The 24,545-nt window shown below is 44.8% G+C and overlaps 1 protein-coding gene across 2 annotated transcripts in view; it reads right to left on the reverse strand.

Annotated features, from left to right (window-relative positions):
* Positions 1–24,545, reverse strand: part of LCK (LCK proto-oncogene, Src family tyrosine kinase) — a 79,230-nt gene that overhangs the window by 13,082 nt on the left and 41,603 nt on the right. For both annotated transcript variants that reach the window (XM_044286502.1, XM_044286501.1), the window contains exons 6-11: positions 22,258–22,361; positions 20,509–20,658; positions 17,342–17,494; positions 5,985–6,164; positions 2,649–2,725; positions 1,945–2,098 (exon numbers count right to left, since the gene is read on the reverse strand). In XM_044286502.1, the coding sequence (XP_044142437.1) occupies positions 1,945–2,098; positions 2,649–2,725; positions 5,985–6,164; positions 17,342–17,494; positions 20,509–20,658; positions 22,258–22,361 (818 nt within the window). The remainder of the gene's footprint in view (positions 1–1,944; positions 2,099–2,648; positions 2,726–5,984; positions 6,165–17,341; positions 17,495–20,508; positions 20,659–22,257; positions 22,362–24,545) is intronic.

Genomic DNA, 24,545 nt, shown 5'->3' on the forward strand with positions numbered 1-24,545 from the left:
TTTCCTCACGCTTTGTGGTAACGAATCACATTTTTTCCTAAAGTAGCTGCTGCACATGTTAGGACATGGAGCAAAGTACTCTGGGAACCAGGGATCACCCACAATGCCATGCATGTAGCCAAACAGCAGCCAGCCAGCGGTGTGATGTCACAGCCCTATAAATAGCCTCAGCCATTTTGGATTCTGCCATTTTCCAGTATGCTTTTAGTGCAGGCAGAGATGTCAGCAGGCGCTAGGGACAGTGTTAGGCCTCATGCACACGACAGTTGTTTTTCTCGGCCTCCGTTCCGTTTTTTTTGCGGATAGGATGGGGACCTATTCATTTTAATGGGTCAGCAAAAAAATGCTGATAGTTCATGCGTTTGTCTTCCGCGTCCGTTGTCCGTGTTTCCCTTCAGCAAAAAAAAATAGTGCATGTCCTACTTTTTTCACATTTACGGACAAGGATAGGCATTTATTACAAGGGATCTCTGGAAAAAAACGGATCCTCCCAAAAAAAAAAATGCATCAGTTTTTTTTGCCGGACGCACAATTTTCGGATGCAAAAAACAACTGCCGTGTGCATGAGGCCTAAGAAAAGACTTTATTGTGCTGAAAAAAACTATTTACAAGTTCAGGGAAAGATTATTCAAGGTGTAGGGAAAGCATAGGGAGGCATCATCTACACTATAAAAGGAGAACAAGGTGCAATAGGAGAGTGTACAGCCTGGGTAATAGGATCGATTCTATTACACCTTGCTGCACTAATTGGGGATCCAAATCTCAATCCGTCTCACAAATGCTCTCAGTCAGCGGCAGCTCGGCGGACAGTTCCGACGACGGAACTGCCCGCCGGATCACACTGCCGCAAGTGTGAAAGTACTATTGTTTCACTACCACAGCAGACTCCCTATGTGTGTTACTGCAAGGCACAGTGTTCTACACCACAATACAGGCTCTCTGCAGACAGAAAAATAGCTGTTTTTTAACGCGATTTGCCACAAATGAATTTGGATCGAATCTGATATTTTGGGAAAATTCGGCGAACCGACTGAATCGAATTTTTGAGAAATCTCTAGTCATGACCCAGTCCCTAATGCACCTATGCAAATTTTAAATAGCAAACTCTAGAGGTAAGGATACCCTTTAAATGTAATGTTTTATAAAATTATTTTGTTATACATTATGGGTTCTGATGGCATTTTCCTGCAACAATTGATGCTTATTAGACACAGGATGTTGTAGATTGGAAGGGCAATTAGAGATGTCTGCAATCAAAAGGCCGTCTGTAAGGGGCATACACAGATCTCATAGGGTCCCAAAGCAAAACTTAGTTTGGGCCCCCCTGTCCCACCCAATTTCCTAGTATATACGCATCAATTACTCCCAGGCAGTGAAGAACGCAAATTGCAACACCCCAGATCTCTGTCAAATTTACACCCTTTTTTTGTTTGTTTTAGAATGAATGAAGAAATTTGAATTAAATACAAACTGTAATGAAAAAAAATGCATTTGGCCTCAACCTTTTTTTCTGACTTATTTGGGAAAAGGTCGAACAGATGCTTCAAAATAATGGCGCTCACTATGACCACCATATTTCTCAATGTATTTATACTAGACAACTGACAAAAACACATTGATAAGTCTCCAGATTCCCTTCTATTAAAAAACTGGGGGGAGCTCAGTGCATAGGTATTTATGCAATTAACATGGAAGCTGTAATCATCTCTTTGCATTGAGGTCCCCCAGTGCCGGGCCCCCTCTCTCCCAAGCCCTATAGCAGTTGCGTGGTCTGCCTACGTTGCAGGTACACCACTGCCATCTGTACTGTTTACCAGTTATCACAGGTGGTCTAATAAGCTCTCATCTCTCCCAGGAAAGTGGCGTCAGAACCCATAACTCATAACACTTTTCATCCAAGCATTACATAATCTTTTACTAGGCTAGGTTTGTATAGTTAGGTACCTTCCCGGGCGGTGTACTCATCGTTCTCTATCATACGAGCCAGACCAAAATCTGCAATTTTGCAGATCACTCTTTCTGATACCAAAATGTTGGCAGCTCGCAAGTCTCGATGGATATAATTCTTACGCTCCAGGAATGCCATTCCTTCTGCCACCTAGTGATTATGAAAGTACATTACAGTTAAGACTACAGGTGAAAAATTAAAGGGATTGTCTCATCATGGACAATGGGGGCATATCACTAGGATATGCCCTCATTGTCTTATAGGTGTGGATCCACCAAGCCGACTCCCCATAGAGGTGAATGGGAGCGTACTGCGCACGCGCGGCCCCCTCTCCCAGTCATTTCTATGGGGCCGACAGAAATAGCCAAGCCAGTGCTCGGCTATTTTCGCCGGCTCCATAGAAAATGAATAGCGGGCAGCTGCGCATGCGCAGTGCTCTCTCCTTCACCTGCGGGGCTCTGTTTTCGATATAGGTGCGGGTCCCTAGCGATATGCCCCCATTGTCCATGATGAGACAACCCCTTTAAAAAAAAAAAAGTGGACATGTAAAATGCTGTGTTTTTAAAAACATATTCTAGTAACTATTAATTGGCATTGTTTCTCTAATCAAATTCTGGTTCCCCAGAATTTCATTTCTTCCTAGGACCTACCATTTCTCTATTCTCTGTCATCTTCAGCATTTTGTCATTTAACGCCTTACCTGGGCGGACATGTCTATTAGTTTATAGACGTTAAGTCTGAGGCCTTCTGGTGTCTTCAAATAATCTATCAGGCTTCCTGTAGTATAGAGAAAAAGGTCAGTGGAATTTGTCAATAGACAGATAAGATCGATTTTCTTCCAAGATGGATGTCATTTGCCTTAAAGGGGTTGTTTTACTACAGTAAGTTGCATTTATCATGTACAGAAAGTTCATACAAGGCACTTACTAATGTATTGTTATTATCCATATTGCTTCCTTTGCTAGCTGGATTCATTTTTCCATCACATTATACACTGCTCGTTTCCATGGTTACACACCACCCTGCAAACCATCAGTGGTGGTCGTGCTTACACACTATAGGAAAAGCATCAGACTCTCTGGTGGCCGGGACCATTGGAGCGCACATAGGTTAGTGCTTTTTCCTATATTGGCAGAACAATAAAAGAAAAAGGAGCCCAAGGTGCCAAAAGGAAGGTGGTGTAAATATAGAATTTAATTGTAATGTAACAAAACACAATTAAAATTACAATTACATGCATGTGATGCCGGAAGACAGGGAACAAAAAAGGAACAGGGAAGGAAAAAACTGTGCCACCCTGGGAGGAACACACTGGTCAAAGATCTGTGAATGTATAGGATCTGCAGGGATGTATATGGTATAATAACCTACCCTCAGATCACATATATATATGTAATAAATGGTGAGTCACTAGTAAACTGCAGAGAACCAAATATAAACATGAGAAAAATGTGTAAAACTGAGGGGTCAGTAAACATCCAGGTAACAGAAATGAAGAAGGGTTAACATGCAGAGGAGACTCACCTAAAAGGGACCAGAAGTGTGACAACCAGGATGGCGCTACCCCAACGCGCGTTTCGGCGTGCCTTCGTCAGGGGGTGACCCGAAACGCGCGTTGTCACACTTCTGGTCTCTTTTAGGTGAGTCTCCTCTGCATGTTAACCCTTCTTCATAGTGTGTTCCTTTTTTGTTCCCTGTCTTCCGGCATCACATGCATTTTATTGTTCTGCCATTGTACTCGGGAGCTTGTGCCGAGTTATTTCTTGGGGGTGCTATTCATGGACATACTGGGTGGGCACTGCCCCCTCTCACTTTCCGCACCCCTGGGGTCTTCTCTCTCTTCTTTTTCCTATATTGTTAAAGCACGACCACCACTGATGGATTGCAGGGTGTTCTGTAACCATGGAAACAAGCAGTGTATAATGTGATGGAAAAAATTAATACAGCTCGCAAAGGAGCCAATATGGCTAATAACAATACATTAATAAGTGGCTTGTATTAACTTTCTTTACATGATAAATGCCACTTACTGAAGTGAGACAACCCCTTTAAGGCTCCTTTACACTGGCCGAGCATCCAGCAGATAATCATTAACAAGCGCTCAGCAAAGGTACCGCCAAATACTGGATGAACGAGAGTTTAAAAAGATTGTTTGTGCGGACACCTAAATCATTGTTTGCCTGCAGCAGATTGTGCTGTCTAATCACGCTCTGATGCCTGCAAACAATGATTCTGTATGGGGATGAGCAATGACATTAGTGATTACTCCTCCCCATACTGAGGAGGAGATCACTGCATATACAGTCCTGATGAAAAGTTTAAGACTACTTGAAAAATGGCAAAAAAAATCATATTTAGCATTGTTGGATCTTAACAAGGTTCCAAGTAGAGCTTCAACATGAAACAAGGCCAAATCTGTGCAAAGATGTGGATTCATTGTCATTTTCTGTCAGGTAGTCACACGTTGTGATGGCAAAGGCAAAAAAACTTTCCCTTTTTGACCGTGGTCGGGTTGTTGAACTGCATAAGCAGGGTCTCTCACAGCGCGCCATCGCTGCTGAGGTGGGACGCAGTAAGACAGTCATTTGGAATTTCTTAAATGATTCTGAGGGTTATGGAACAAAAAAGTCAAGTGGAAGACCCCAAAAAATTTAATCAGCACTGAGCCGGAGGATCCAATTGGCTGTCTGTCAAGACACTGGACGATCCTCAACCCAAATTAAGGCCCTTACTGGTGCTGACTGCAGTCCCATAGCCATCAGACGGCATCTGAGACTGAAAGGCTTCAAAAACAAAAAACGTCTTCAAAGACCTCGTCTCCTTGAACGCCACAGAACTGCTTGTTTGGACTTTGCAAGAGAGCACCAAACATGGGACATTCAAAGGTGTAAGAAAGTTTTATTCTCTGATGAGAAAAAATTTAACCTTGATGGTCCTGATGGTTTCCAACGTTACTGGCATGACAAGCAGATCCCACCTGAGATGTTTTCTACGTGCCACAGTGGAGGGGGCACCATAATGGTCTGAGGTTCTTTTTCCTTCAGTGGAACAATGGAGCTTCAGGAAGTGCAGTGGCGTCAAACGGCCGCTGGCTATGTCCAGATGTTGCAGAGAGCATTCCTCATGACTGAGGGCCCTCGTCTGTGTGGTAACGACTGGGTTTTTCAACAGGATAACGCTACAGTACACAATGCCCGCAGGACAAGGGACTTCTTCCAGGAGAATAACCTCACTCTTTTGGTCCATCCGGCGTGTTCCCCTGATCTAAATCCAATTGAGAACCTTTGGGGATGGATGGTAAGGGAAGTTTACAAAAATGGACAACAGTTCCAGACAGTAGATGGCCTTCGTGCGGCTGTCTTCACCACTTGGAGAAATGTTTCCACTCACCTCATGGAAACATTTGCATCAAGCATGCCGAAACGAATTTTTGAAGTGATAAACAATAACGGCAGAGCTACTCATTACTGAGTTCATGTTTGGAAGTTGGATTTCTGTTTTGGGGGGGTTTATTTTTTTTTTTTTGGAGGTGTGGTCCTAAACTTTTGATCAGCTGAAAAACAGCCTGTTTCAGTTTATTCGTTGTTTTCATTAAATTGAATGCTCAAAAAATGTTTTGTTTCACTCCCATTTCTTCTTGTTGCATATTGAAGCTCTACTTGGAACCTTGTTAAGATCCAGCCATGCTAAATATGATTTTTTTGCCATTTTTCAAGTGTAAATGCACCGTTCTCTTTCACTGATGGGCAGGAGATTGACGGGAAGGAACCTTTCCTTCTGCTCAGTTCAGCAGTGAGGGGGCCTTTGGAGACACTTCTTGTCTGAATGCAAAGTGACAAGTGTGGTGCAGAAGGAATTGTGGTTTAGAGTAGGCACCATAGTTTCAGTGAAGTGAACTGAACTGGTACAGCATTCAATGTCAGTGTCATTCATGAAATGCTTTCTGGGGCATAGCACCCAAAATGTTTGTCAGCAAGTATTCTAGGTGCTAGCCAGGGAGGATTCAGAAGTTAGCTTTATCTTTATTACGTCTTACCATTTTCCATGAATTCTGTCACTATAAATATAGGCTGTTCAGTTACCACTGCATGTAAGCGGACCAGTCGTGGATGCTGCAGCTGCTTCATTAGATTGGCTTCTGCCAGGAAAGCTGTTGGGGGCATGGTGCCCTGCTTAAGGCTCTTTATTGCAACTTTGGTGTGCTTATTGTAGTATCCTGCCCAAGAAAACAAAGGCCCAGATTTACTAATGTGTCTGCGCCTAGTATGTGTATAAAAAGAGGCACAGATTGGAGCAATTGGGTGCAACTTGGGTTTCTACAAAGCTTTTTTTAGTTATGCGAAAGGGGGTGGAAATGTTTTGTGCCACATTTTGGTGCAACGTCTCAAAGTAAGCCAACCAATAGCTGGTACAAAGTCAGAGAAAAGTTTTTATCCTTGCACCACATTTATCATCCAGCCTGAGCCCTTTAATAAATCCTGTGCAGATTTGAAAAGCCTGACTAAGTTTACGCCGTCGATAGGATTAGTAAATCTGACCCAAAGTGTAATACAGAAACAGACTTAGGGGGGCACTTATCAGAGTGTGTTTTCTGGTGGTAATTTGTCAAAAAATTTGGCGCAACTAACTTGCTGCACAAACTCCTACGACTTTTGTCTGTATAGGCCACAGTTCACCAGTTTTTTAAATGGTCTATATGTAAGTACAAGAACTGGAATTACACCTAAATTATGGCACATTTACTATGTGCGACTTTTGCTACGGTCACAAAATAGTCACATCTCCATGCCAGACAACCCCCTGGTGTACTTTTACAGACAAAGGCATTTATCACATTGCTCTTGCACTAAATATATTATTACCATGCGCCATTTCATAAACTTGGTGCACCCATAAAATTATTGTGCGGCTATTCACAAATTTGGCGCACTGTCGCCAAGCAAAAAATAAATAAAATGACACAAAAACCACAACAAACAATAATGCCCCCCTAAGTGAATATAAAAAATATTGCTGTTTATTTTATCTTCAACAAAAAGCAACACAGGAAGGTCGCAGGAAGGGATATCTCAGGTTGAAGTCATTTATATATATATATATATATATATATATATACATATATATATATACACTAGCAGAAGGATCTGGCTTCACACGGGTATATTTCATCTATTTCATTTAATGTTTGTGTGTGTCATTAAAAGATATCGACAGTATCCACTATAACAGTGACATCTACAGTACCCCGCACCTTTAACAGTGACCTCCACAGCGGCCTGTCCCCTTAACAGTAACATCCACAGCGCCCTCCCCTTTAACAGTGACCTCCAAAGCGGCCGCCCCTTTATTAGTGATCTCCACAGTACCCCGTCTCGTTAACAGTGATTTCCACAATAACCTGCCCCCTTAACAGAGACCTCCACAGCATCCCGCCAGCTTAACAGTGACCTCCACAGCACCCTCCCCTTTAACAGTGACCTCCACAGTGGCCACCCCTTTATTAGTGATCCCCACAGTACTCCATCTTGTTAACAGTGATTTCCACAATAACCCGCCCCCTTAACAGTGACCTCTACAGAGCTGTGTTCCCTTAAAATGTGACCACCACAACACCCCACCTCCTTAACAGTGACCTTTACAGCGCCCTGCATCTTAACACTGACCTCCATAGCGGACCATCCCCTTAACTGTGACCTCTACATTTCCCTGTCCCCTTAACAGAGACCTCCACAGCGCCCCCCTTTAACAGTGACTTCCACAGCATCCTGCCCCCTTATCAGTGACCTCCACAGAAGCCCACCCCTTTAACAGTGACCTCAGCAGCATCCCACCCCCTTAACAGTGACCTCCACAGCAGTCCACCCCTTTAACAGTGACCTCCACAGTACCCTATCTCCTTAACAGTGATTTCCACAACACCCCGTCCTCTTAACAGTGGCCTCTACAGCAATCTGCCCCTTAACACTGACCTCCATAGCGGACCGTCCCCTTAACTGTAACCTCCATAGCAGCCTGCCCTAGCGTTTCAGACTCCCTGTCTTCCATCCGGCGCTGGGTACTTGGTCTCCACATACACACAGTTTTACACCTTGTTTCCATAACAACCCAACCATTTTTCTACACTGCTGTAGGTCAGCTTTAAAGGGGAGGGAGCTATGGATGACACTGTTAAGGGAGCAGAGTGCTGTGGAGGTCACAGTTAAGGTGACGGCCCACTATAAAGGTCAGTGTTAAGGGGCAGAGTGTTGTAGAGGCCACTGTTAAGGGGGCGCGGTGTTGTGGAAATCACTGTTAAAGAGATGTGGTACTGTGGAGGTCACTAATAAAGGGGCAGCCGCTGTGGAGTTCACTGTTAAGGGGCGGGATGCTGTGGAGGTCACTGATAAGGGGGCAGGGAACGGTGAAGGTCACAGTTAAGGGGACGGTCCACTATGGAGGTCAGTGTTAAGGGGCGGGGTGCTGTGGATGTCACTGTTAAGGGGGTGGGATGTTGTGGAGGTCACATTTTAAGGTAACAGAGCTCTGTGGAGGTCACTGTTAAGGGGGCAGGTTATTGTGGAAATCAATTTTAATGAGTCGGGGTACTGTGGAGGTCACAGATAAAGGGCCAGCCACTGTGGAGGTTACTGTTAAGGGGGTGTGGGACTGTGGAAGTCACTATTAAAGGGGCAGCTGCTGTGGAGATCACTGTTAAGGGGTGGGTTATTGTGAAAGTCACTGCTAAGGAAATGGAGTACTGTAGAGGTCACTAATAAAGGGGCGGCCACTGTGGAGGTCACTGTTAAAGAGGAGGGCGCTGTGGATGTTACTGTTAAGAGGGCAGGATGCTGTGGAGGTCACTGTTAAAGGGGCGGGCACTGTGGAGGTCACTGTTAAGGGAGAAGGGGACTGTGGAGGCCACTATTAAAGGGGCAGCGCGGTACTGTGAGGTCAATGTTAAGGCAGTGGGGTACTGTGAGGTCACTGTTAAGGGAGCGGAGTACGGTGGAGGTCACTGTTAAGGTAGCGGGGTACTGTGGCAGTCACTGTTAAAGGGGCAGTCGCTGTTGAGGTCTCTGTTAAGGGGGCCGGGAATTGTGGAGGTCACAGTTAAGAGGACTGTAACCTATGGTCAGTGTGAAGGGGCGGGTGCTGTAGAGGTCACTGTTAAGAGGGTGGGCCCCTGTGGAGGTCACTGTCAAGGGGGTGGAGTGCTGTGGAACTCAGTGTTAAAGGGGCAGGCTGCTGTGAAGGTCAAAGTTAAGGGGGTGGACTGCTTTAGAGGTCCCATTTTAAAGGGCACTGTGGAGGAGTCAGTGTTAAGGGGTGGGGGGCTGTGGAGCTCACTGTTAATGGGGGTGAGGTACTGTAGATGTCACTGTTATGGGGGATGCTGTCGATATATTTTAATGACAAACACAAACATTAAATGAAATAGATATATACTTGTGCAAAGCCGGGTCTTTCTGCCAGTATATATATATATATTTTTTTTTCTTTTTTCATTTGTTTTTTCATATATATATATATCCTCTTCAGGACACAGGGCGTACAGGTACGCCCTGATGTCCTGGTACTTAAGGACACAGGGTGTACCTGTACGCCCTGTGTATTTCCGATCACCGCTGCGCGGCGGACGGTGATCGGATGCCGGTGCCTGCTCAAATCATTGAGGTCGCGGGGAGGTCCCATGACCCCCCCATGTCGGCGATCGCCGCAAACCGCAGGTCAATTCATAGGGCTGTCCCCATGGGGCTGTAGCTTCCTGAGGCATCGCCGCTGCCTTCCTGTGACGTGCCTGTGAGATCCAGCCCCGTCCATATAGACTGGCTCTATAAAAATATCACATGACCTAACCCCTCAGATGAACACCGTAAAAAAGAAAAATTGTGCTAAGTAAACAATTTTTTGTCACCTTACATCACAAAAAGTGTAATAGCAAGCGATCAAAAAGTCATATGAACCCCAAAATAGTGCCAATCAAACCGTCATCTCATCCCGCAAAAATCATATCCTACCCAAGATAATGGCCCAAAAACTGAAAAAACTATGACTCTCAGAATATGGAGACACTAAAACATGATTTTTTTTTTGTTTCAAAAAGGATATTATTGTGTAAAACTTACATAAATAAAAAAAAGTATACATATTAGGTATCGCTGCGTCCGTATCGACCGGCTCTATATAAAAAATATCACATGACCTAACCCCTCAGATGAACACCGAATAAAAACTGTGCTAAATAAACAATTTTTTGTCAACTTATATCACAAAAAGTGTAATAGCAAGCGATCAAAAAGTCATATGCACCCCAAAATAGTGCCAATCAAACCGTCATCTCATCCCGCAAAAAAATGAGACGTTACCTAAGATAATCGCCCAAAAACTGAAAAAACTATGGCTCTCAGACGATGGAGACATTAAAACATGTTTTTTTTTGTTTCAAAAATGAAATCATTGTGTAAAACTTACATAAATAAAAAAATTGTATACATATTAGGTATCGCCGCGTCCGTGACAACCGGGTCTAAAAAATACCACATGATCTAACCTGTCAGATGAATGTTGTAAATAACAAAAAAAAGGTGGCAAAACAGCTATTTCTTGTTACCTTGCCTCACAAAAAATGTAATATAGAGTAAACTAAAATCATATGTACCCTAAACTAGTACCAACAAAACTTCCACCTTATCCCGTAGTTTCTAAAATGGGGTCACTTTTTTGGAGTTTCTACTCTAGGAGTGCATCAGGGGGGCTTCAAATGGGACATGGTGTCAAAAAAACAGTACCCTAAACTAGTACCAACAAAACTTCCACCTTATCCCGTAGTTTCTAAAATGGGGTCACTTTTTTGGAGTTTCTACTCTAGGAGTGCATCAGAGGGGCTTCAAATGGGACATGGTGTCAAAAAAACTGTCCAGCAAAATCTGCCTTACAAAAACAATATGGCATTCCTTTCCTTCTGCGCCCTGCCGTGTGCCCGTACAGCAGTTTACGACCACATATTGGGTGTTTTTGTAAACTACAGAATCAGGGCCATAAATATAGAGTTTTGTTTGGTTGTTAACCTTTGCTTTGTAACTGGAAAAAAAATTGAAATGGAAAATCTGCCCAAAAAAGTGAAATTTTGAAATTGTATCTCTATTTTCCATTAATTCTTGTGGAACACCTAAAGAGTTAACAACGTTTGTAAAATCAGTTTTGAATACCTTGAGGGGTGTAGTTTCTAGAATGGGGTCATTTTTGGGTGGTTTCTATTATGTAAGCCTCACAAAGTGACTTCAGACCTGAACTGGTCCTTAAAAAGTTGTTTTTTGAAAATTTCTAAGAAATTTCAAGATTTACTTCTAAACTTCTAAGCCTTGTAACATCCCCCAAAAATAAAATGTCATTTCCAAAATGATCCTAACATGAAGTAGACATATGGGGAATGTAAAGTAATAACTATTTCTGTAGGTATTACTATGTATTATAGAAGTAAAGAAATTGAAACTTGGAAATTTGCAAGTTTTTCCAAATTTTGGGCAAATTTAGTATTTTTTTATAAATAAAAATGATTTTTTTTTTACTCCATTTTACCAGTGTCAGGAAGTACAATATGTGACGAAAAAACTACCTCAGAATGGCCTGGATAAGTCAAAGCGTTTTAAAGTTATCACCACTTAGGCCTCTTTCAGACGGGCTTTGCGGGAAAAGGTGCAGGTGCGTTGTGGGAACATGCACGATTTTTCTGCACGAGTGCAAAATATTGTAAGAAAAATCTGCATGTTTGGTACCCAAACCCGAACTGCTTGTGATCGGTGTTCTGTAGATTGTATTATTTTCCCTTATAACATGGTTATAAGGGAAAATAATACCATTCTGAATACAGAATACATAGTACAATAGCGCTGGAGGGGCTAAAAAAAAAGAAAATATAATTAAACTCACCTTAATTTACTTGATTGCACAGCCCGGCTTCTCTTCTGTTTTCTTTTTTGCTGTGTGCAGGAAAAGGACCTGTGGTGACGTCACTCCGGTCATCACATTGGCCATCACATGATCCATCACCATGGTAAAAGATCATGTGACGGACCATGTGATGACCGGAGTGATGTCACCACAGGTAATTTTCCTGCACACAGCAAAAAAGAAGACAGAAGAGAAGCCGGGCTGCGCGATCAATTGGATTAAGGTGAGTTTAATTTATTTTATTTTTTTTAACTCCTCTAGCGCTATTGTACTATGCATTCTGTATTCAGAATGCTATTATTTTCCCTTATAACCATGTTATAAGGGAAAATAATAATGATCGGGTCTCCATCCCGATCATCTCCTAGCAACCGTGCGTGAAAATCGCACTGCATCCGCACTTGCTTGCGGATGCATGCGATTTTCACGCAACCCCATTAATTTCTATGGGGCCTGTGTTACTTGAAAAACGCACAAAGAGGAGCATGCTGCGATTTTCACGCAACGCACAAGTGATGCGTGAAAATCACCGCTCGTGTGCACAGCCCCATAGAAATGAATGGGTCAGGATTCAGTGCAGGTGCAATGCGTTTAACTCGCGCATCGCATCCGCGCGGAATACTCGCCCGTGTGAAAGGGGCCTTAAAGTGACACTGGTCATATTTGCAAAAAATGGCCTGGTCCTTAAGGTGAAAAGAAAGGGGTAGTAACGCTTTAAAACCTAAACTTTTATTAGGGTTATTAAAAGTCCCAGTGGTGGGAGGAGAACCCCTACCAGACGAACATAAACAAAACAACAGAGGACCTGAAGTAACAGGTCACCTGATGGTCAGATACCCGTTCACGTCTCCGAATGTAACCGGAGGTGGACTATGTGACCAATAGACGTTTAACAAAACAAAAGACCGTAGCAGGTGTGCCGTGGTCTACAAACATGCCATGCGGCACATATAAGGGTTGGTCTTACCGGTGGTGGACGGAAGGACCTACAGGTCCGGAACCCCGGAGAAAGTGTTCTCACGTGTGGATGCGTCCTCCAGTTGGTGGTCACTTTGTACAGGAGGGCCACAGGGAGGAGTCTGTCCCTGGTACTGCCCTACTTGGCCTAGCAAGCCCTAAAGTGCCTCCTAACACGGGGTCCTATCCCCGCAAGGGGTGGCCCCGTCCGGAACCTTGCCCTGGAATAGAAGACCCTAGATGACCCTGTCAGAACAGGGAGGTGGCCCTATGTGGCTTTAAACCCGGTTAAGGCTATTAATATGGGGGTAACAATGGAGACAAGCTCTGGTTCCCAAGCTTGTGTGGGGATATACTCTGAGCTCCTACGCGTTTCATTGAAGAGAATATCCAATAAAATACATCCAACAGTAAGGGAATAAAGGTCACTACCTATTAAAAACCCCTTAAATCATCAGGGGACAGGGGTGTAAGGTAGGATTTGAACCCCCACTCTCAGTCCATCTGTATGGTTATAGCAGGTGCAGGGGGGGGGGGGGTATTGAGTGGCGCAGACTGAACGGGACTTGATAGTCCAAAATGACCCAGGTACCTATAAAGTAAAGGACATCGATGGGGGTACAGTCAGGTACATACATACGCTACACTCAATGCATTGGCATGCCAAGTCAGATTACTTACTGTTTGGCCTGAAGGTCTAATGGCTTGTGTGGGGTATGGCAGGATGGATGCACGTGCCGAACCAACAGCCGGCGTCTGACAGCACTCACTGGCAGCGGCGCATGCGCAAGGGGGGATGCGGCCGGCCGCATCACATGACATATACCAAATCGCGCGAGCGGCGGCCGCACCTACCGCGCATGCGCCCGACCAACCTGCCCCTGCATTTAAACTACACAGCGCGCGTACAAGCGCTGTCAGACGCCGGCTGTTGGTTCGGCATGTGCATCCATCCTGCCATACCCCACACAAGCCATTAGACCTTCAGGCCAAACAGTACCTGACTTGGCATGCCGATACATTGAGTGTAGCGTATGTATGTACCTGACTGTACCCCCATCGATGTCCTTTACTTTATAGGTACCTGGGTCATTTTGGACTATCAAGTCCCGTTCAGTCTGCGCCACTCAATACCCCCCCCCCCCCTGCACCTGCTATAACCATACAGATGGACTGAGAGTGGGGGTTCAAATCCTACCTTACACCCCTGTCCCCTGATGATTTAAGGGGTTTTTAATAGGTAGTGACCTTTATTCCCTTACTGTTGGATGTATTTTATTGGATATTCTCTTCAATGAAACGCGTAGGAGCTCAGAGTATATCCCCACACAAGCCTGGGAACCAGAGCTTGTCTCCATTGTTACCCCCATATTAATAGCCTTACCCAGGTTTAAAGCAACATAGGGCCACCTCCCTGTTCTGACAGGGTCATCTAGGGTCTTCTATTCCAGGGCAAGGTTCCGGACGGGGCCACCCCTTGCGGGGATAGGACCCCGTGTTAGGAGGCACTTTAGGGCTTGCTAGGCCAAGTAGGGCAGTACCAGGGACAGACTCCTCCCTGTGGCCCTCCTGTACAAAGTGACCACCAACTGGAGGACGCATCCACACGTGAGAACACTTTCTCCGGGGTTCCGGACCTGTAGGTCCTTCCGTCCACCACCGGTAAGACCAACCCTTATATGTGCCGCATGGCATGTTTGTAGACCACGGCACACCTGCTACGGTCTTTTGTTTTGTTAAACGTCTATTGGTCACATAGTCCACCTCCGGTTACATTCGGAGACGTGAACGGGTACCTGACCATCAGGTGACCTGTTACTTCAGGTCCTCTGTTGTTTTGTTTATGTTCGTCTGGTAGGGGTTCTCCTCCCACCACTGGGACTTTTAATAACCCTAATAAAAGTTAGGTTTTAAAACGTTACTACCCCTTTCTTTTCACTTAGTTTCTATTTACGAGTAGTTTTTGGGGGGGTGCTTTCACATCACCCCGAAGGGACCACCCTTTGTATTTACTGGTCCTTAAGGTGAAATAAGGCTGTGTCCTTAAGGAGATATATATATATATATATATATATATATATGAGAGTTCTGTGCTTGAACCTTTTGACCTGAGATTTGCAATTCAGACTTTTTCTGACTTTTGTCGTCTGGTACTGCATTTGCCCAACTACACTGTAACTTAATTTGGGCCTATCTCATCATTGTGTACCATACAGCTTAATTGTTTCTGATCTTGTTTGATTACAATGTTGTCCCTTGATTTAAGGTATTTTCACACTTGCGGCAGCAGGGTCCAGCAGGTTGCCAGAAGTCCGCTCTGGCCCCATTTACTATAATGGGGGTGGGCCGGAGGTCCGGCCGCATCACGGGAAACAAGCCGAGAGGCGGCTGGACAAAAAATGCAGCTATGAGCTGATGTAGATTTGAACCATCATTTACACCTGTTCCTGTAGTAAACGATAGTAAATCTGTTGAGCTGCTGGGGAAACACCCCTTCCCACTAAAGCCTGCTAACTTATCTTGACACCTTTGAAAAATAGCGAGAAAAGTAAAAAGTTGCAGAATATGGCTCAACTATTCTGTGCGCCATAACTTGCAACTTTTTTACACAATAGGGGTGTAAAACAGTGGTCCCCAACTTTTTTTGCACCAAGGACAAGTTTCATGCAAGACAATTTTCCCAGGGACCGGGGGTGGGGGGTTCTGGGGCGGGGCTTGGGAGGTGCTGGTCGGCGCTGACTGATTCACGCTCATAACAAAACACAAGGTACATATTAAAATATATAACACTATATAACGACTATATAAACTGACTAAGGTCTCTGCTGCACTGGTCGAGAACAATAAGAAAAACATTTTTTACATTACACCTCAGGTTAAACCAGCAATCAGACCCACAATGTTAATCAGACTTCAGATCAGACACCCAATGCCTCAGATCAACCCCCCAACCTTCAGCCATCTATCAGCTCCCATGTCAGCCAGCCATCAGCCCCCATGTCAGCCAGCCATCAGCCCCCATGTCAGCCAGCCATCAGCCCCCATGTCAGCCAGCCATCAGCCCCCATGTCAGCCAGCCATCAGCCCCCATGTCTGCCAGCCATCAGCCCCCATGTCTGCCAGCCATCAGCCCCCATGTCAGCCAACAATCAGCCCCCATGTCAGCCAGCATCAGCCCCCATGTCAGCCAGCCATCAGCCCCCATGTCAGCCAGCCATCAGCCCCCCATGTCAGCCAGCCATCAGCCCCCATGTCAGCCAGCCATCAGCCCCCATGTCAGCCAGCCATCAGCCCCCATGTCAGACAGCCATCAGCCCCCATGTCAGCCATCCATCAGCCCCCATGTCAGCCAGCCATCAGCCACCATGTCAGCGAGCCACCAGCCCCCCATGTCAGCCAGCCATAAGCCCCCATGTCAGCAATCTGCCCCCATGTCAGCCAGCCATCAGACCCCATGTCAGCCAGCCTTCAGACCCCATGTCAGCCAGCCATCTTCCCTCATGTCAGCCACCAGCCACCAGCCACCAGCCCCCAGCCATCAGCGCAAATGAAATAAAACACTTACCTCTCCTGCTCGTGGACGGCACCACTCCTCACCATTGCGATCCTCTTCATCCTGCTGTCGGCTGTGTATTGTGGGCACGGCGCACAGTGTGAGGTTACAGTGCGCCCTCACGCTGTGCACAGCCGACAGCCAAGCCGAGGACCAGGAAGCTATGATTACAGATCCTTCACCGACTCCTGGTCCTCCGGTACTAATGAAGCGCTTCCAGCAAACAATCTTCCAGGGTCCAGTCCTGAGCCGTGGCCCGGCGGTTGGGGACCACTGGTGTAAGACACTTCACTGACATTTCACGGATTTCATAGAGAATGGGAGCGGCAATCAGGCAATAACATTTTCTTGACTAAGGTCTAGTTCTGACCAAAAACATGCTCTACTGAACTTCACAGAATATTAGCTGAGATGCCCACTGGTTTTCATAGGTCACTCATTCAAAGTTCATATCTGTTGTACCTGTCCTTCCACACTTTTTTTTTTTTGTTGAAAAATGCTTTTTAGAACTAACCTGAGCTGGCAAGATTTCAGATTATAAGAGCCTCTCACCCCACACACCCATAATATTTCAGGTCATTGTATAAAGCTGGCCATACACATAAGTCTTTTGTTGGCCAAACCTGCCGAGAACGAGAAGTTCCTGACAGCGGCTTTCTCTGGTCTCCCCATAGAATACATATACACGTTCTGCCGAGCCAGTCAGGAGGGAGTCCATAAACATAACTGTTGGCCAAATGATAATTCAACCATGAGCTATTGAATATGTATGGGTGGCTCCTTAAGGCTGGTGTTAAAAGCAAAAATACAGTTAATACAAATATTCTGAGCAATAACCTTAATTTGTATATTAGCAAAATAATGGTAGACTTTAACTTATGATATTGATTTACAAATCACAAAAAAAACATTAGAAATGTTTATGATACTTATAAATGAATGGACTTACTTACCCATCCACACTTCCCCAAACTGCCCTGCACCTAGTTTTTTCACCAGTTGAAGGGAACTGCGTGAAATTTCCCATTCATCACCCCACCAGGGCTTTTGTGGTCGGTGAGTCTGACATGGTTTTTTCAGTAAGGTGCACAATCCATCCGAGGTACCTTAATTACATACCAAATATGACAGTTACTCCATAAACCACTATATTTATTAAATCACCTCTGAATTCTTGGCAGTTGTGAAAAAAAACACAACTAAGGCCTCATGCACACGACCGTGCTGTTTTTTTGCGGTCCGCAAAAAACGGAAGCCGCCTGTGTGTCTTCCGCAATTTGCGGAACGGGCGGCCCATTGTAGAAATGCCTACTCTTGTCCGCAAAATGGACAATAATAGGACAGGTTATATTTTTTTTGCGGTGCTACGGAACGGTTCCGTCGTCGGGGGGGCTCTATGCCGGAAGAATCCTGATCAGTTTTATCCTAATGCATTCTGAATGGAGAGAAATCCGTTCAGGATGCATCAGGATGTCTTCAGTTCCGGACCGGAACGTTTTTTGGCCGGAGAAAATACCGCAGCATGCTGCGCTTTTTGCTTCGGCCAAAAATCCTGAACACTTGCCGCAAGGCCGGATCCGGAATTAATGCCCATTGAAAGGCATTGATCCGGATCCGGCCTTAAGCTAAACGTCATTTCGGCGCATTGCCGGATCCGACGTTTAGCTTTTTTTAAATGGTTACCATGGCTGCCGGGACGCTAAAGTCCTGGCAGCCATGGTAAAGTGTAGTGGGGAGCGGGGGAGCAGCATACTTACCATCCGTGCGGCTCCCGGGGCGCTCCAGAGTGACGTCAGGGCGCCCCACGCGCATGGATGACGTGATCACATGGCACGTCATCCATGCTCATGGGGCGCTCTGACGTCATTCTGGAGCGCCCCGGGAGCCGCACGGACGGTAAGGCTAGTTTCACACTAGCGGCAGGACGGATCCGACAGGCTGTTCACCATGTCGGATCCGTCCTGCGGCTATTTCGCCGTGCCCGCGGAGCGCCGCTCCGTCCCCATTGACTACAATGGGGACGGGGGCGGAGCTCCGGCGCAGCACGGCGCTGCACGGAGAAAGCTGCCGGACTAAAAAGCCTGACATGCAGTAATTTTAGTCCGGCGGCCTTTCTCCGTGCAGCGCCGTGCTGCGCCGGAGCTCCGCCCCCGTCCCCATTGTTACAATGGGTCTGCAAAAAAAACTGAAGTTGCATTCCGTTTCCGTATTTCAGTGTGACCGTTCTGCAAAAAAATAGAACTTGTGCTATTATTGTCCACATTACGTACAAGGATAGGACTGTTCTATTAGGGGCCAGCTGTTCCGTTCCGCAAAATATGGAATGCACACGGACGTCTTCCGTATTCTTTTTTTTACTGGACTCTGCAGGATACAAGAACATGGTGTGCTGCATTTTTGTATCCTTTTGATGTAATCCCACCCTTAATTGACAATTTATATTATTAGCTTTCACCATTATAACAGTTTTTATAATCCAAAGCCACTTAAAATGTAGAGGGGGGAAGAAGGAGAGATCGAAAGGAGAGGTGGGTATTTGAGAGGGAGGAAAGTGAAAGGTAAAGAGGAGGGGGCGAGCTCTACCAATTAAATTAGCAGAGACAACGGTATAAGCCTGCAGGGCTGGCCAACCTGTGGCTCTCTAGCTGTTGCAAAACTACAACTCCCAGCATGCCCAGTCTGCCTACAGCTATCAGCCTACAGCAGGGCATGGTGGGAGTTGTAGTTTTACAACAGCTGGAGAGCCGCAAGTTGGCTAGCCCTGGATAAGGTTTGAAGAACAAGACTCTATGCTGAGATCGTAGTGCCGATATTTAAGAGAAAGCATGATGTGACAGTAATTCACAGTGAGAGATCTCAAATCTGGCAAACTGTTCCATCTTATTTAGCCAATGTAAAGTTCAGCAGACATCTCTAGACTTCCATTGCAACAGAAGGAAGAAAAGTGGACTTTTAGTTTTATTAATGGTGATGGGAATTTGGAACAGAGGTTTCTGATGTGATTGTCTTTCCAAACCTTTTGCAACCACATTATTTTAGTTTTTTGTTTTCTTCCCTCCACCTAAAAGATTTCAGTTTATTTTTCAATTGAGTTGTACAGTTTATAGGTCACATTAAAGGTGGAAAAAGTTCAGAAATGATTTATCTTATCACAGAAACCTGACATTTTAACAGGGGTGTGTAGACTTTTTATATCCACTGTATATTTGATGTAATAGAGCTTGTAATTATGTTTCTGACTATTTGGGTCTTTTTCATTTCCACTGCTGTAAATGCACATGTTCTATACCCGTGCTTGTTGATCAGATTCTTCCTGGTGTGATGGAAGATTTGTGCTGCATGCTCAGAGCTACTCAGATTTATCCACCCTGCTATTGTTTCACTAAAATACATTGAGAAATTGCAGCAGCATCCACCCATTCTCCCCTATTTTATGTTTTCTATTTACTTACTTTAAGGCCTCATGCACACGACCGTTTTTTTTTAAGGTCCGCAAAAACGGGGTCCGTAGGTCCGTGATCCGTGACCGTTTTTTCGTCCGTGGGTCTTCCTTGATTTTTGGAGGATCCACGGACATGAAAAATTAAAAAAAAAATCTAAGTCAAGTTTGCCATTGAAATGATAGGAAAAAACGGACACGGATCACGGATGACAATCTTGTGTGCATCCGTGATTTTTCACGGACCCATTGACTTGAATGGGTCCGTGAACCGTTGGCCGTGAAAAAAATAGGACAGGTCATATTTTTTTCACGGCCAGGAAACACGGATCACGGATGCGGCTGCCAAACGGTGCATTTTCCGATTTTTCCGCGGACCCATTAAAAGTCAATGGGTCCGCGAAAAAAATTTGAAAACGGCACAACGGCCACGGATGCACACAACGGTCGTGTGCATGAGGCCTAACTGAAAGCCTAAAAGCTTGTAGACTGGAATATAAGAACTATAAGCAGCTAGGAGAGGAAAATGTAACATCTAGTACTGAATTATGCATATATACAATACTAAGTATGCTTGAAATGTAATTCATCTGATTATGTCACAGACAAATATTTTTGGGTTTTATATGAAAGTGTAAAATGCAAGCCCTGGATAGTATCTCAAAAGAAAGCAATTTTTACCAGAATAATGTTGCACAAGTTCTTGGAGGTTCTTGAAAGTTATTCGAGGAGATATATAGAATCCTCCATCGTCCATATTGCGAATCTTGTAATGTTTCACCACCTCTCCATGATTCTGATCTAGATCACGTACAGATAACGAGTAGGAGCCTGAAATCAACAATAGGTGAGAAAGATTAAAAAAAAATGATAGAGTTCATTGAATTTTGAAAAATAGACATAAATCATGCCCTGCAATCCAAATTGCAAAATAGGGCGATTGCGACTTTTTGAGGTCAAAAGCAAAATGTTTGTGACTTTTTGCATTTTTACACCATTTACTCCAGTTTTGAAAAGTAGGTGGAAAAGTCGTCATGGTTAGCTATGTTATGGGATAGGGAATCACTATTAGATTGACGGGGGTCCTAATGCTGGGTGATCACGAGAATGTACCCTATGGAGTCACATGAAATGACCAGAGCAGCCAGACAGGCATGCACACAGCCGTAGAAATGAATGAAGCTGCTGCATGCATACTTGACTGGCTGCTCCATTTATTTTGGGGGGCTCCACGGGGTACAAGGCCCCTGCTCTTGTGATCGGTGGGGGTCCCAGCAGTAGGACCCCCACAGATCTAATAGTTATCCCTTAACCTTTGGATAGGGGAAAACTTAATACAATCAGAATACTACCTTAATGAGTTTCACTCCAGATTTATCACTGGAACTTTTTTTTTAAAGTCGCCAAAAAAGTTCCAGAGCTACTCCGGTAGGGGAATGATGCAGAAAACTGGAGAAGCATTTCTACACAAAAGTGTTAAGTTTAAAGATGAGCCATATATAACAAATAACATGTGCCATTTGATAAATTTGACTTACGTCTATGTAAACTGGAAAACTGACTTAAAATATTACCCTCATGATAAATTCCCCAAAGAATCAACTCATAGGTGGTCATTTATCATAGACCAGCATTTTATTAAGGTCTTTGATTTTCCCTGTACTACCAGAGGATGAACTTTATTTATGACACAGAACAAAAATTAGGCACATGCTCAGTCAGTCTGTGTGTCTAGACTGAAATCTACTTCAGCTCCTAGCTGGAGTAGCATTAAAAGGGTTATCAGACCCCTCAAATGCCTCCCCATATGCCCGGGCCCCTCATACAAAATGTACTTACCTCGCACCTGCATCGCTTGTGAAGCCTGCACGGCCACCGCTGCATCTGCCCGTGCACAGATGAAAACATCCAGCGTCGGGGAGGCAGGCAGCCAATGGCAGGCGGTGACGGGGACGAGCCTCCCTAGTGTCACCCGCGATGCTAGGGAGGCTCATCCCCATCACCACCTGCCATTGGCTGCCCCCCTTCCCTCTCGACGCTGGATGTTTTCATCCGCACGACAGGGAGATGCAGCGCTGGCCGTGCAGGATTCGGAAGCGATGCGGTTGCTGGGGAACATGGTAAGTACATTGTGTGTGAGGGGCCCAGGCGTATGGGGAGCATCTCATGGGTTGGATAACCCCTTTAAGTTATCACTTACACAAGTAAACTGGCATAAATGATAGTGAATATTCCTGGGTTGATGACCCTCCCTACATCACACCCCATCCTTCTCTCACCACTCCCCCTTTTCAGAACGTGGTAATGACAGTATACAAACATCACATGCATCTAAATCTAGGCACAGTGCCTTTCAAAATGCGGCAAACCACAGGCTTGCAACTTTTTGATGCCGGTTTCAGAAAAAAACTGTTTATCATAAAACAACACCTTTATTTGTTTCACTCTCTCGTATTAGGAAAGATCCTTGCTCGTTTCCTGGAGCTAAGAGCTGACGTTCTGCATCTTTACGACCCAGATCTCTGAAAAACCAACTAAAAAGAATATGTTGGGACAAAGTTATAAGTTTTCTCAACCTTAAAGAACAAAATATATTAAAATCACAAGTAAAACAGTATATACTATTTGAACCAATGGCAGATTTTAATAGGGGCATTCGGGCCGGCAGCCTCGGGCGCGGCATCGCTGGGGGGGCCCAATGGTGACCCGAATGCCGACATACTGTGGCAGGGCACAGGAGCGCATAGTTCCCTGCCCTGCCGCCGATCACCGCCATAGGCTTCAGGCATAGTAGGCCTGAGGCCTATGTGGTAGTATATTCCCGGCGCATGCGGGTCATTTATTAGGGTCATTTATCAAACTGGCGTAACGTTAAACTGGCTTAGTTGCCCAGAGCAATTAATCAGTTTCCATCTTTCATCTTTGACAGCTCCTTTGGAAAATAAAAGGTGGAATCTGATTGGTTGCTATGGGCAACTAAGCCAATTCTACTTTACACCAGTTTGATAAATGACCCCAATTATGAGAAATCTAACGAGTCTGTGCAACAAACTCTGTAGAGACGAGATGCGGCTGAAAGAATTTGTCATGGCGGTCTGGGTCAAAGAGAGGAGAAAAGGAAAGAGATATCACTGGAAGTATGGTATGTGCTGCTGTATTCCCCTATATGTAGAGCTGACTCACCACTGTGACCTGTGTCTCATTTTATCCTCCAAGTCTTTTTGATCATAATCATATGTATTTTAAATTTGGGAACAAAAATTTTAATTTGTAGATGTCACCTGCAGTCCTATGTAACAGCCCAGATAACAGTGATAACTTTCTGTGTACAGATAATGTAGTAGATGTTCCCTGCAGTCCTATGTAACACCCCACATAACATAATTCACTGTGTTATGTGGGGTGTTACATAAGACTGCAGGTAACATCTATGACATCTGTACTCAGAGAGTTATGAGATGGTGGGGGTCCGACTCCTGGCTCCCCCAGGAATCAGGTGTTTGAGGAGACCGCAGTGTTCCAGTGAGCGCTGCAGCCTCTTTGCTCTTTACCAAGCACAGCTCTGTCCATTTGATAGCACTGTGCTTGGTATTGCAGCTCAGCCCCAATCACTCAGATGGGACTGTGCTGCACAGAGACCATGTGAACGATGAATGTGATGTCATATGGCCTAGGAAGAGACTGTGGCGCTCTTGAAGCACCGCAGCCTCTTCATACAGATTTTTTTTTAAACTAAAATGGAAGGAGGGGGCCCAAGATGGGTAGACAGCCCCGGGCCTATCATGCACTTCATCCGCCTCTGATTTGAACTGTCAATGTTTACTTTGTAGCTATCTAATTAAGGGTTTTTAGATATGCTGATTTCAGCCTGGAACAAACTCTGATCGATGATATAACAATTTGGATTGGCAGACTCGTAGGGCCATGCAAACTGAACTAGTGATGAAAGATTATTAGCATTTGTACATTTGCATAAAAGATCTGTTTACCTAACAAATGAGCACTCGTTTGTGAGCTGATCGCTGCCCTTTTTACGCTGAGCACTGATTGGGAAAAATGTTCCTGTGGATAATCACTGGCCATGTAAATGGGCCCTAAGCAATTCTTAGTAGTTTAGGCTACTTTCACATTAGCATTTTTTGCGGATCTGTCATGAATCTGCAAAAACGCTTCCGTTACCATAATACAACCACTAATACGTAACCAGCTACTAACCACTCTTGTCCCAGACTATTAAAACATAACTTTTACTTATTAATCTTTAAAACGCGTGAAAAGATATTTAGTGAGCTAACTAAGGAGTTAAAAACACTGTGCCTCATGAGAGATGCTTTAAATCAGGGGTGCACAACCTGCAGCCCAGGGGCCACATGCGGCCCTCGATACCATTCTGTGTGGCCCCCAAACATCTGGTAAAAGACATGTATGTCTATGTCTTATGGATTTTTGCATGTATCTTTCATGTATTCTCCTATTAGATGGGAATCCTGGAACTGTAACTAAACAGTTAAAGAATATACTGTATGTTCAATATGCCGAAAATGCAAAAATTTCAGTTGGTACTACCCCTTTAAGTTTTATTTTCGGGCCTTGGAATTGGTTCAGGCTGACAATGTGGCCCCCAACCAGAAAAGGTTGTGCACCCCTGCTTTAAATGATAGGTCAGTGACATGTATAGGTAGGCGGGAGTGCACTGACACCGCTCTACCACACACCAC

This window comes from Bufo gargarizans, chromosome 3 (genome assembly GCF_014858855.1).
Source record: "Bufo gargarizans isolate SCDJY-AF-19 chromosome 3, ASM1485885v1, whole genome shotgun sequence".
NCBI classification, from domain to species: domain Eukaryota; kingdom Metazoa; phylum Chordata; class Amphibia; order Anura; family Bufonidae; genus Bufo; species Bufo gargarizans.